The sequence below is a fragment of the Aotus nancymaae genome, unplaced genomic scaffold (genome assembly GCF_030222135.1).
Source record: "Aotus nancymaae isolate 86718 unplaced genomic scaffold, 86718_ANA_hifiasm-v0.15.2.pri h1tg000040l, whole genome shotgun sequence".
NCBI lineage: Eukaryota > Metazoa > Chordata > Mammalia > Primates > Aotidae > Aotus > Aotus nancymaae.
In genome coordinates this window covers 55,261,662-55,275,145 of record NW_026988454.1, presented here as the reverse complement: position 1 = coordinate 55,275,145, position 13,484 = coordinate 55,261,662, and the positions used below count along the sequence as shown (strand labels likewise).

General features: G+C 38.2%; 1 protein-coding gene across 4 annotated transcripts in view; it reads right to left on the bottom strand.

Annotated features, from left to right (window-relative positions):
* LAMA4 (laminin subunit alpha 4) overlaps positions 1-13,484 on the bottom strand; it is a 151,472-nt gene that overhangs the window by 4,805 nt on the left and 133,183 nt on the right. For all 4 annotated transcript variants that reach the window (XM_012438425.2, XM_012438424.2, XM_064360768.1 and 1 more), the window contains 7 exons: positions 9,171-9,358; positions 7,460-7,649; positions 6,626-6,781; positions 5,231-5,390; positions 2,158-2,288; positions 938-1,031; positions 370-489 (listed from right to left, as the gene is read on the bottom strand). In XM_012438425.2, coding sequence (XP_012293848.2) covers positions 370-489; positions 938-1,031; positions 2,158-2,288; positions 5,231-5,390; positions 6,626-6,781; positions 7,460-7,649; positions 9,171-9,358 — 1,039 coding nt within the window. The remainder of the gene's footprint in view (positions 1-369; positions 490-937; positions 1,032-2,157; positions 2,289-5,230; positions 5,391-6,625; positions 6,782-7,459; positions 7,650-9,170; positions 9,359-13,484) is intronic.

Here is a 13,484-nt window from a genome sequence, read left to right as displayed (position 1 = left end):
AAGGGGAGCAATTCACAGCAAACTTAATCCTCCAAAGTTCTCAGATCCTACTGTAGTGTTAGTCAATGAGTTTTCTTTGTGTTTGAGATAAAATAGGGTATGTGTTTCACGGTGTGTACGTGTGTGGAGGGCACTTAAAAGGGAAAGGAAAGAAAAAAATAAGCAAATGTGGCAAGGGAGAGTAATAGCTACCAGCCAGAATGCTGGAGTCTAGTCACTTTATTGTGCTTTTTCCTTTTAAAGGACACTGTATATAAAATCCTTTGAGTAACTGGGTGCATCATGAAAACACATGGTTCAATTCTATAATAACAATTATGAGAACTCAGTTTTTTGAATTGGAAACGTTTCCCTTTAAACAAGGCTTACCTGGAACACCTCCAACAAACACAGGCTCCCTGTGATCAATTGATTGTGGATTCAGGGGTCCAACCACGTGGTTTACTTCAGAGTCCACATCTAACTGAACCACATTTGAATCTCTAATAACTGAAATGCAGGGCAAAGGCTGGTCATAAGTGGCACTGAGGTGATGAATTTTTACATGAGAAAGACTATCATAGTAATTGCTTTTATTTATAAATAAAACCCATACTTTCTTCTATATTATTAAAATCATCCAAGATGTCTAACCAAGAAATGGCTGCAACATTTTTCTTAAAAAGGGAGAATATTTAGAATATTCTTGTGCTACTATTTTTGCTCTGTAAGTTACACATTATTTAAGCAACTCCTCAACACTATTTTGTAGTATTCATATTTTTGAATCACATGTGGATTCAGTATACACAAACTAGTATAATAACATGATTTTCTTTTCTTGTCTACTTTTAGAATGTCATGTGTTACCTATCATATAAGTGATAGCCTAAGTTCAGCCAGGTCATAATCTTACAGTTGGGTGTCTAGGCTCCCCAGGACACTCAGCTTTTCTCACCTGTAATTCTGTGCCATCTGCCATCACAGAGACTCTGCTTGGGTGTTACTGAGGTGGAAAAATCTCTGAGGCCATTATTGACTTTCACTATGACCTGCAAATATAGGGCAAATTCTATGATTTAGTTTATCCTCATTGTGATAAAACTGAATTTCTTAATTTACCACAGTGAAGCAATACTTTAACAAATATTCACACATGATTAGCTTTGCAATTTGAACACAAGGGGTCACTCTTTGGCAGTCTATAGAAATAGGTTCAACTGGGGGTGCTCCTTGGGGAGAGAACAAAATAACTTCACAGGGGAGAAAACAGGGAGAGAGGGACAATAAGAAATAGAATGAATCCCTTTAATTGCTAAAGATGGAGTGTGTTATACGAAGCAGGTTAAAGTGTTGGTGAAGAACATGGACTTTGAAGCTAGAGAGCCAGTCTCCTATTTAACTTACTCTCTGCCCCAATTTTCTCATTTGTAAATTAAAATCGATACTGTTATCTACATCATAGAGATAATTGGGAAGATTAAATGAGTTAATCTGTGGAAAGCATTTAGAATAGTACCCAACACATAGTAAGCACCAAGTAGGGATACATTTTATTATGATGGCTCGATATAATTTAATAGAATGTACTAGAACCCAAATAAAAATCTGTTGTATTAAGTTAGCAGCATTAATGAAAATTTACTTTTTTCTTAATATTTACCTGAATACTTTCATGAATATTCGTTAGTAATATTTTAGGATGAAAGTGGCATTTAATTATAACATAATTTTTTATTTCTATCATTGAGAATAATATGTATAGTATATATACATATCTAGTACACCTACATGATATCTGATATACATATATTATAGATATTTAGAAAGATGTTTGTTTTAGTGTTTGTTGATTTTGATAGTTAGGTTTACTGATTCCATTTGGTGAAAAAAAATGCTTCTCATTCTTTTGTTAAAACTTTTTATGTTGTTACTGGTTTTTGTTTTTTTTTTTGGTAATTTTGCCATATTTTCATCACTCTGCGTTTTTATTAAATCAGCTTTCAACATAGGAATCTGAATCCAAATATTGCCCACATTAACATTTCATGTTACAGCTTTCCTATTTTTCTTTTCAATTAGGAAAGATAGATGAAATAATTCTGTGAAATATATCTGCTTCAGATCTAGAATCGAAGCTTAGATGAGACAAATGGTTACACATTTTTCAGAAAGTACCTGTCCATTTTTCATGTGAACATTTAGGTACTCCCCATTGACACTGTGGCCGTGGACCAGGATTCCGGAACTGCTTCTGGGACGGACTTCAAATACAATTTCAAACTTCAATCCAATATTGAAAGATTCATCTGTGGAGATAAATACTATAAACTCCCAAGAATAACAAGATAATATTTGTAACTATGGTGTGATTTTGTAATTATGTATCTTTGTATCCATTTATGAAAGCTTGATGCATTTTTCAACAGATAAGTAGAAAGTGGCTTTTCCATGTCAAACTCACTGTGGAAAGCTCTGTGAGGAAAGAAGATAATGAACACATCAGTCCTGTTGTGGGGTGTGAGGCTGGGAACAGCATACAAAATATGTGTTATGAGAGCTCAGCATAGGAGAAGTTAATTCCAAGTAGGAGCAGCACTGCTGAGTATTTCACAAGTGAGCCGGACAGGGCAATCTGGGCAGAGGAAGTAGACTGAACACAGATACAGAGGCTGGAATGCTTGGAGAGCACTGTGAAGGCCATTGTGGCTGGACTGTCCCTGCCAGGGGAGAAGGAGGCACGGTAAGTGGGAGCCACACTGGGAAGGGCTCTAGTGCTGAAGTATGGAGGTTAGGCTTTATTTCGCAGTCACTGAGCAAGAAAGCTATCCTGATTGGACCTATATTTTAAAATAAAGACACTTTTCAAAAGAAGACATGTATGCAGCCAACAAACATATGAAAAAAAGCTCATCATCACTAGTCATTAGAGACATGCAAATCAAAACCTCATTGAGATACCATGTCACGCCAGTTAGAATGGTGATCATTAAAAAATGAGGAGACAACAGATGCTGGAGAGGATGTGGAGAAATAGGAACCCTTTTACACTGTGGGTGGGAGTGTAAATTAGTTCAACCATTGTGGAAGACAGTGTGGTGATTCCTCAAGGATCTAGAAATTGAAATAAAGTTTGACCCAGCAATCCCATTGCTGAGTATATACCCAAAGGATTATAAATCATTCTGTTATAAAGATTCATGCACACGTATGTTTATTGCGGCACTGTTCACAATAGCAGAGATTTGGAACCAACCCAAATGCTCATCAATGATAGACTGGATAAAGAAAATGTGGCACATACACACCATGGAGTACTATGCAGCCATAAAAAAGAATGAGTTCATGTCCTTTGCATGGACATGGATGAAGCTGGAAACCATCATTCTCAGCAAACTGATATAAGAACAGAAAACCAAATACCACATGTTCTCACTTGTAAGTGGGTGTTGAACAATGAGAACAAATGGATACAGGGAGGAAATACACACCAGGGATTGTCGGGGGGTAGGGGGCTAGGGGAGGGATAGCAGGGGTGGGGGGATCGGGGAGGGATAGCATTAGGAGAAATATCTAATGTAGATAATGGGGTGATGGATGCAGCAAACCACCATGGCATGTGTATACCTTTGTAGCAAACCTGCATGTTCTGCACATGTTCCCCGGAACTTAAAGTATAATAAATAATTTTTTTTTTTTTTGAGACGAAGTTTCGCTCTTGTTACCCAGGCTGGAGTGCAATGGCGCGATCTCGGTTTACTGCAACCTCCGCCTCCTGGGTTCAGGCAATTCTCCTGCCTCAGCCTCCTGAGTAGCTGGGATTACAGGCACACGCCACCATGCCCAGCTAATTTTTTGTATTTTTAGTAGAGACGGGGTTTCACCATGTTGACCAGGATGGTCTCGATCTCTTGACCTCGTGATCCACCCACCTCGGCCTCCCAAAGTGCTGGGATTACAGGCTTGAGCCACCGCGCTCGTCCAAATAAATTTTTTAAAAGACCAGAGAAAAATGTAGACAAAGCAAATATCAAAATGCATTAAATAAAAAAAATTCTTAAACAAAAACCTAACTGGTGTCAGTGCTGTACAGCATTTCAGAGAAGAAAGAGTAGAGAAAATATTTAGGAGCTGTTACTGAGGTGATCCAATAAAATTCTTATTAAGAATAATCGTGTTTACTCCAAGAGACTCATTGCAAACCAGGGCATTTAAATAATGTTCTCTTGATGGGTCTTGTAAATCATTTAAAAAATTTTCCTGCTATTAGTTAATGCTCATGGAGTAGTACATAAATTGTGCAGTTTGCTCTGCATTTCCAGCTGTCCAAACCATTAGAGTTCTTATCACTGAAATTCCATGAAAGGCTGAGAATTGGGAGTGTGTTTTAGTGCAGAAGGTGGGTGAGGCAGGAAAGTAAAATCATGAGCTAGACAAGAGAGGAAATATTACCTCTGGGTGTTCTACTGGATTTGGTGGTGGTTTAAAAAGTATACTTGACTGCATTGTGATTTCTTTATTCAGGGGATGTGCACAGTACCTAAGTGCCCTGAGAGCAAGGAACATGCAGCTTTACACCCTTTCCTATCCTCATTCCAGGCACTTATTCTGGTGTCTTCCTCACACCCAGTGATTGCTCCATAGAATGCTCTTGGAATGAATTAGATGATGATTGTGTGTAGTCTGCTAGGATTTTATTTATTTTTAGAGCTGTTATGTCCCGTCATCTGGCATAGGGACTGCCTTACGGGAGGCATACAATAAAAATTGTTCAATAAATGAGTGAGAGAGTAATGAGCAAGGAGAATAATAAAAATCCAGAAATAAAAATTTCTGAAAAATAGTGTTGTCTGCTGGTGTTGCAGATCACAGGGAGGAAGCGGAACTTCCTTTAGTAGTTCAATGGTTTATGCCAAGAAGGAGCAGAGCAACACCTTGAGGAGCAAGGTGGCCAAGAACTGACATGGCTCAGGCCACGGAGCAGCATAGACATTCTAAAGGAGCCCAGGTGGTCTTCATCCAGAAGTTTGGCAGCTGTGGAGAAGCCTGGTTAGGGAGAGTATAGAAGGATGGGGACTGCATGTATGGTTTGGAGTGCAGTGGGGAGAAAGGTGGTCCTTATGGAAAGAGGGCATCTTCTAAGGCTGAGTTTGGCATTCTTAAATTTTGACTCTGGGCCTGATACTCCCTGTTAGCCATCTCCAGGAAAGAAGCATTTCATGACTCATACTTTTAACATAACCGATGTTACCTAGAACCACGTATCCTCCTTCTGTTGAAAAGTAAGTGCCTGTTTCCATGGGGCCTTCAAAGCAAGGGGTCACGCTGAATGTCTGAGAAGCAGAGGTGATGGAGGCCCCATTGAGCTGGAGATGGGCGAGACAGCCACTAAAACTGTAGATGGAGTTAATCTGAGGGAAGAAGACATTTCTTAAAATCCATTTTCTCAACACGGATGCACCAAGGGGAAGCAAAATGAGGGGGTTTGAGTCCTGAGGGAAACCAAGTAATTCCTTGTTTTATTTATTTCAGTCATCTGAATGATCAATACTTTCCTGGATAGTTGCTTTTTAACTTGTTGTTTGAAGCTGGAATTTTGTATTTGATAATGTCAAGCTGTAGTAATTAAGCTATGGACATTTTTATATTATACTTTGACAAAATAAGTTGCAGCTGTGGTTTTCAAATTGCATATTTAGAAGTATCTTGTTTTCCCTCAAGAATGACAGCTGTGCCAAGATCACCTAAGGCTGATTAGGACTAAGAAAGTTCTTTACTTAAATCTACCATTGCCAAATAAACAGCAGAAAGCTTTCGTTTCTGGTTTCATAAGCTGTTTTTGTGGTTGAGAATGTATTGTATCACGGGACAAGAAACTGGGGCCACTTTTAATAACTGATTTTGTACTGCATTTGGACATTTTCAAAAAGAGACTGCCATGGAATTGGGGCTGCTTATCTAAAATCTAATTATAATGTAAATCATCTTTTTTGCTTCATCTACTTATATTAATGGGTCTTAAAAATTATTTTTAACATTGCTAAAATCAACCTATATTTATGTTATGAAAAATGTAGTCCTTTGATGCATTCCTTTTATTGCTAAATATTTTAAAAAGTGTAATATTTTAAATTTTTAAATCACACAAATATTTTTCTACTATATTCGCACTTCTCCCCAGGGTAACCACATTTCCTTTATACATTTAAAAATTGTGTGTGTGTCTGCATGTAAGACACTAAAAATGGGATTGTAGTTTGCATAATGACCTGAAATTTTTTATTCACTCAATAATATATAATGCAATGACTGGCTTTCTTTTTTGTTATCTCTTTACATTAAAAGTATGAGTACTTCCTGAACAAATAAGATCCCCTCGAGACATACATTTTTATGATAATTTATGCCCATGAAACTTTTTTCATTTCACATCTACCTCAGAATCAAAAGATTACTTCTGACTTTGTAATGCCACAGGGCAGACAGGCAGCCCATAGGGCAGTACTTACTATGATATCCCAACTCCAGAAAACTACAGTTTTACTTGTGCTAGTTTCCAGTTTCCTACTCTGTGAAACGAGGGCCTCAATTAGATGATCTTCTGGCTCTAAAGGTCAGCGGCTCTACCTGATCCTGCCTGGCTTACCTGAACATTTTTCACAGCCTTTCCAGGAGCCACACCTCCCAAATAAATGGGACCCTTAATTTTCCAGGTAGCTCCAGTAGGAGGAAGACTTTCTTCTAGGACTCGAAGACCATCAATCACCAGTCGGCCACTGCTCTTTTCCCGAATAAATATCACCTGCATGAAGAGAAGGAAAATAGCACATCTCAGGTACATCCCAAGACTGGAGAAAAGGCTGTTGTTTTCTCTTCTTCCAATTTTGCTTTGCAGTGCTGTGGGAAATCTTCAAAAAGTTTATCTAAAAACTGGTACCTTCTCTGAAGGTCAGGAGTTTATCTCTTTTGTTTAGTAGGTTTCCGGCAATGCAGTTGTTCTCTCCCACTTAAATGTCTTGTGATTAATTGTAATGCATGTTACATTGCTTACTTTTGCCATTATATACCCACCAATTTCTTTCAATATTTATCTGCTCCCCTGTAGTATCCTGTCTTCCTAACTGATTTACTATTCGCTTTGTATCTTCCACAGCTTAGCCAATAAAAGACAGTCCGTAATAATTTTTGAAAATTAAAAATCTATTGGCAGTAGAGAATAAGTGAGAAATCATTAAAAACCACATTTCAGTTTATGTTGGCTACTGAACCTTTGGTTAAAACAATAACACTCAGCCTGTGTCTCTTTTTAAGTAGTATGCTTCAAGACTTTTATAAGGAATACAATTTTTTGAAATTGAATTCTGAGCATACAGCAGAATTTTAAAATGGATATTTCTAGAAAGAGTAATGGAGGGCCACTAGTGTCCATTTGACAATGGTAGCCATTTGCTGATAATGCTGTTCTCTGCCTTCAACTTACATCATGCCACTGTCCGTCATTGTATTTCTCCTGGCTTCTAATCTTCAGTTTCTTGTGGCCAACATTAAACATGAAAACCAAGCGGCCATGGGCCAAAAATAGAGTCATGAAGTCATTCTCTTCTTGATCTGAGACATAGAAGATCATGCCATGGGAGGAGCGAGTTCTCAGGCGAATGGAAAACTGAGATCTGGTAAATGAAAGGAAAGGGATTACTGTAGGTAAAATGAGACTGGGGATGATCTCTAACTTCTTAAAATAATACAGTGTAAGGAAGAATAACTAAGTAGCCATTCTATCTAATCCTAAGCACATTACTACTAATTATTCCATACTTAGTATTATTAATGAATATTAAATTAGCATGGGTAGTTCAAAAATGTAAACTCTTCTCTATTTCCTTATACAACAAGGATATATTCTACATTTAAGGAAATGTTGTTTCAATTAAGAATATTACTGTATCTTGCTTTGAAAATATGGCTGCAGGCTGGGTGCTGTGGCTCAGGCCTATAATCCCAGCAATTTGGGAGGCCAAGGCAGGAGGATCACTTGAGCCTGGGAGTTTAAGACTAGCTTGGGCAACATAGTGGAACCCCATCTCTAGAAAAAACTTAAAAAAATTAGCCAGGGATGATGGTGCACACCTGTAGCCTCAGCTACTTGGGAGGCTGAGGTGGGAGGATCGCTTGAGCCTAGAATATTGAGGCTGCAGTGAGCCATGATCATGCCACCACCCCCCAGCCTGGGTGACAGAGCAAGACCTTGTCTCAAAAAAAAAAAAAAGACTGTAATTTAGTAAAAATATATATGTTAAAGAAGCTTATCCATGTGGACAAAATACTTGTGAGCAATACAAATAATATAATATCACTTGTGTGCTATGTAAAATGCAGACTAAATTTTTTTCCCAGTAAAAATTAATTAATGGATACCACATGTAAAAAGCAGCCACCCGAATGTGTAAAAATTAAAAAAAACCTTCTAGAAATTTAGCTCCAGGCTATGGATAAGATAGAATTTATTAGGTTAACTTCTAGTTTGATTAACTCTAAATTATTCCTGAAAAATACAAAATACTGATTCTGCCTGTTAGGCAAGTAGCAAATTATAAGGCATTAGAGATTTCTTATTGAATGTTTTGCCTCTGTGAATGTTTGACAGAGCTATGTAAGACCTATATAAAAATATTTTGGTGCTAAAACTAGAATTCTTCAGTAGTATCAGGTAACCTGGAGATCTGTGAAATACTGGAAAGAGGTAATGGGGTTGGAGATAGCTGGAGGGTCACAGACATACAAGAGTATTTGTATTTTCAATGCCTTTCCTTATTAACTTTCTAGCAGTTCGAATGCACTCCCATTTACAATCTGAAAGCAATTTGTATGGGAGAGGGAGGATGATATCAAGGTTAGACGACCAGTCATTTGAAACTTGCTCCATCTTCCTCTCCTTGTCTTTTCTTTTTGATCAAACACAGTAAACTCCTGGAAGAATGCAGTTTTATGAACCTTACATTCAGAAAATCACAGAGAATATAATTCTTTGGAAAGCATAAATCATGTACTATTTAGTATTTATTTTGATGATAACATAATAGGATTAAGGTGGAACAGAAAAGAAAGATAGGAAAAAATAGATGACATGTGGCAAACAAAGATGGAGCCCAGCCATGTCATTAAGAGTCTAGGAGTATAGTGTGTTAATTTACTTTGCACCAAAATCTTCTTTTAAGTGCTCAAACTCTTGTCGGCTGTTGGCTGTTCCTCCATATTGATAGGCGTGCTGTATTGCTCTAGGGCTGTTGGAAAGGTGGCAATGAGAGTTTCTTGGAGTATTCTGCTCTGGGAATTTCAGGCCAACAGGATCCCATGAAGGTGCATCTTTATTTTTCCCTCCCTATAAAAGCAAACCAAATTAAGGGATAAAAGTGACATACTAGCAGCAAAAAATAATTTATGATGTCCTCATCATTAATAAGGATTAAAAAATTGTATATTATTTGTGTATTTTCCATTAATGGAATATTAGGCTCCCTGCTTCCCTACCTCTACCACTATGAGCAAATGACAGCAGTAGCTGCAGCAGTAACATCAACATAGCATGTTAATGAACCCCAAATTCTTCTGCGTGGTAGTAAAGCAAAGTTAAACTGAAGCAATAGAGATAACTGCTCTATCATTTAAATTAAGTGCACATCTTAAACAGTAGTGGAAATTGGCAAAGTTGGCAATTAAAATGACCCTGAATCAATCAACAAAATCCTCATATAAGAAACAATATTAGCATTACTTTAATACACAGATTCTTATGCATGCTGTGTAAAAAGTTAACATAGCAACATCTTCAAAATACTTAAGGATATTTTTGGTGATAGGATATGTGACATTATGTACAGGATATAAAACAATTTTTAAACACATTGTGCTCTTAAAACTGCATGACCGATGCTAAAATTTAGAGTTGTGCAAGTATAGGCTAACATTTAATGATTATTTAGTTTTAATTTCTGAAGCAAAATAAAAGTAAATGCAAATAAATTCAAGTATTTAGTCACTTATTCAAGCAAATGTTTGGTGACTATCGAATGGGTAGAAGTAGAGGGGAAGGAAATCAATGTTTATACATGCCTCCTGTGGGTGGCATGTAGTGCGGAATAGAAAGTGAGAAATGATCCCTGTTTTTTAAGGAGCTGAAAATTAATTTGGGGAAACAGTTATAATAGCAAATTGGAAAACAGGTCAGTGCCAGATAGGACCTTAGATGACTTGCTGGAGGTTTTGTTTTTTGGGTGATGAGGAGCTACACGTTTTGAAAGCAGGGAGGGAGTGGCCTGCTCTGACCCACCTAGCAAGATAGCTTGCAACAAGGAAGGCCTGATAGAAGAGGAAATGTGTGGCAGCAGGGAGGACGGAGGCAAGGCAAAGTTCTGGTTCAGGATGACTGGATGAATGCACACCTTTAGGTGCTCCCGCCCCCTGGTTCCTATTGAAATGTCAGAACTATACACATAAAAATAAATCCACAGCAGTCCTGGAAATCTAGGAAGGTTTCTACTGGCAGAACCAAACCGTGTGGAATTTCTGGAAGATATAAAGCAGATTGGAACAGATGGACAATAAAACCCTTAATCTCATGCAGGCAAAAGATAAGACCTACCAAAAAAAATAGTGTTTTAGCTAAATCTCAGAATTACTCTCAAAATCTAGATGTGATTTTGAGCAGAGGGCAGGTTAATTAAAGGACAGACCAGCTGTGCCAGTGTCTTGTTCTCAGGGCAGCAGCTCATGCAGTTGGATTTTGGCAGTGGAGACTCTCACAGTGGTGGTTAGGTTGGAGGAGACGGGAGCTTATAACTCTCATGTCCTAAAGGAAAGCCCACCTGGTTCCACCATTCCCTCGTCCCTTCTTTATGCAGTTGTCAGGACTCATAACCTGATTTTTACTGCCACAGAAACAAGGTTTCTCTCTTGGTTGGAGGAAATATACCCAGCTTCCAATATTTTTTGGTCCAGGATTTCACCTACAAATAATGGCCATAGCTTCAAGCTGTAGGTGGGCAGAATGGGCTGGAGTAGGGCTGCCAGATTCTTTAATGTCTTAGGAAAATTTCCCCAAACCCATGCTCTGTTTCAATCCCAGTGGAGTAATATGCTTTATGATGGGAGATATGATCACCTTTCTCTCAGTGAAGGGCCCAGCTGGAAATACTTTGCACAGGGCCTGGAGTGAGGGTGAGAGAACAGAGTGAGTGAGGGTAGGGGACTTTCCCAACTCTGGCTGCTTCCTGTTCTCTCCGTTTGGATGGAAAGTATCTCACGCTTTCTTAGTCAGTGCATCCACTTAGCCCTAGGTGCTTAGCGAAGCACAGGGTTATTTGAAACAGAACAATTTACCAGCCTTGCCTTACGCTGCTTCAATGTGGGAATACATGACTATGGAGGCTCCATCTCTCATCTGCTGCAAAAAATCAATAAACTCTGGTGTCTATATATGGCAACCAAATAGGCTAATTGTTCTGCAGATATACACTCACACTCTTAATAATGATAAAATAGCCAAGTTATAACTTAATTACTTTCTACCACACAACACAGAGACTCAGTTTATTATCCTAACATGGGTATGTGTATGGTGATTCTCACCGAACTCCACTAGACTTTGGCTTTACCAGTATAATATTTTGTTTTCTCTGTGGGCCTATTAGTTGCAATCCCACTGATGGTACCAGTTCAATTTAGGAAGATTCTTTTGTGTTAGATAACAGCCAAGCTAGTTGAGCTACTGACGAAAAGGACAGCAATGTGTTATGAGGATATAGGGGTATCTGAAACAATCTAAGAGAAGATAGTATTCTGGTGTCCCAGCAGGGGCTGGAATCAATTGGAAAGCTAGAAAGAATCAGGGCACTCCCTTTCTGGAGGTTTCTGGTTTCTCAGAGCGTCTCTCTTCATTTTTCTTTCTCAGCAGTTTAGCTTTCTGCCTTTCACTCTATAAAGCAGCTTTTTTCCCCTCTGTGTATAATTAACATAGAGCCCTTAAAGTTTACATGTTTTCTATTCAATAACCAGCTCAGGCTAGTCTCTCTGGGTTCTAAGTTTCCAAGGAAGAGAATCTGATAGCCCACCTTAGTGCGTGTGATCTACCCTGGTCCAATGATCTATATCCAGGGAAGTGAGGTCGTACATCTAAAACACAGGGCCTGCTCTCTGGGTAGGAAATCAGTTCTCAGAGAAGAGAGTGGTTTGCCAGATACCCTAGAATGATGTCTGTTACAATACATGAAATGTTCATTATTAAACACCAAATAAGAAACTTTTCTCATTTAAGTTTGAAACATAAAAATTGTTTAAAAAAATTTAAGGCTGGGGCTGGGCATGGCGGCTCACGCCTATATCCCAGCATTTTGGGAGGCTGAGGTGGGCAGATCATGAGGTCAAGAGATCAAGACCATCCTGGCCAACATGGTGAAACCCCGTCTCTACTAAAAATACAAAAATTAGCTGGGTGTGGTGGCATGCTCCAGTAGTCCCAGCTACTCGGGAGACGGAGGCAGGAGCATTGCTTGAACCTGGGAGGCAAAGGTTGCAGTGAGTTGAGATCGCACCACTGCACTCCAGCCTAATGACAGAGTGAGACTTTGTCTAAAAAAAAAAAACAAAAAGTTAAGTCTGGAACATAGGTGATAAGACAGGTATTCACAAATACCATAGGGAAATATAAATCAACATTACCTTTCTGGAAAGCTATTTGCCTTGATCCAGTAATTCTGTCTCTAGAAATCTATCTTAAAGATTTATTCAGCAGTATACTCAAAGATTTATGTACAAAGATCTTTACCTGTAAAAGGAGAAAACTGGAAGCAACTGAAAGTCTATTAATGGTCAAATGAATATATTAAGTGATAAAATGGGATACTAGGAAGTGATTGTGAAAATAAATTATTACAATCCCAATTGCTTTGATGCAGCCTTGATAAAAATTTAGGGGAGATGCCACATATTTTTCTTGGTAGCTATTTATGAAGCTATTGAAACAAGGGTCAATATAAGAAAAGATTAGCAAATGTTGACATTTTAGTTAACATAAAATATAATTGAAATCTATGGTGATTCTGTATCTTGTTATTACAAAGTCGAGTTTCTGTCTAACATGATTTACCATAAAGGTTAACAAGTTTCCTATAATATGGAAAAGTTTGTGTTAAAAGTTGGGCTGTTGATTATAACCTTGAGACTGAATGTTTATTGGGAAACTACATTTAATAGACAACTTCATTTAGAAAACTGTGTTCATTTAAAGGGGTAACTGTGTTTGCTTCAGAAGGTCGATGTCCCTCATCAGCCTGTAATGTTAACCTGCTGCCTATGACCCGCTGCCCGGTGTTCAAGTGCCAGATAAAAAATTTTCAGGATAAATCTTTTAGCATCAATGTATGAGGGTAGCAGCAAGACTCTATTAGAATTTTATAGTATACTCTGAAAACTCCTTCATAGTGTCTTTAAGCAAAATCCTTCATGAGAAT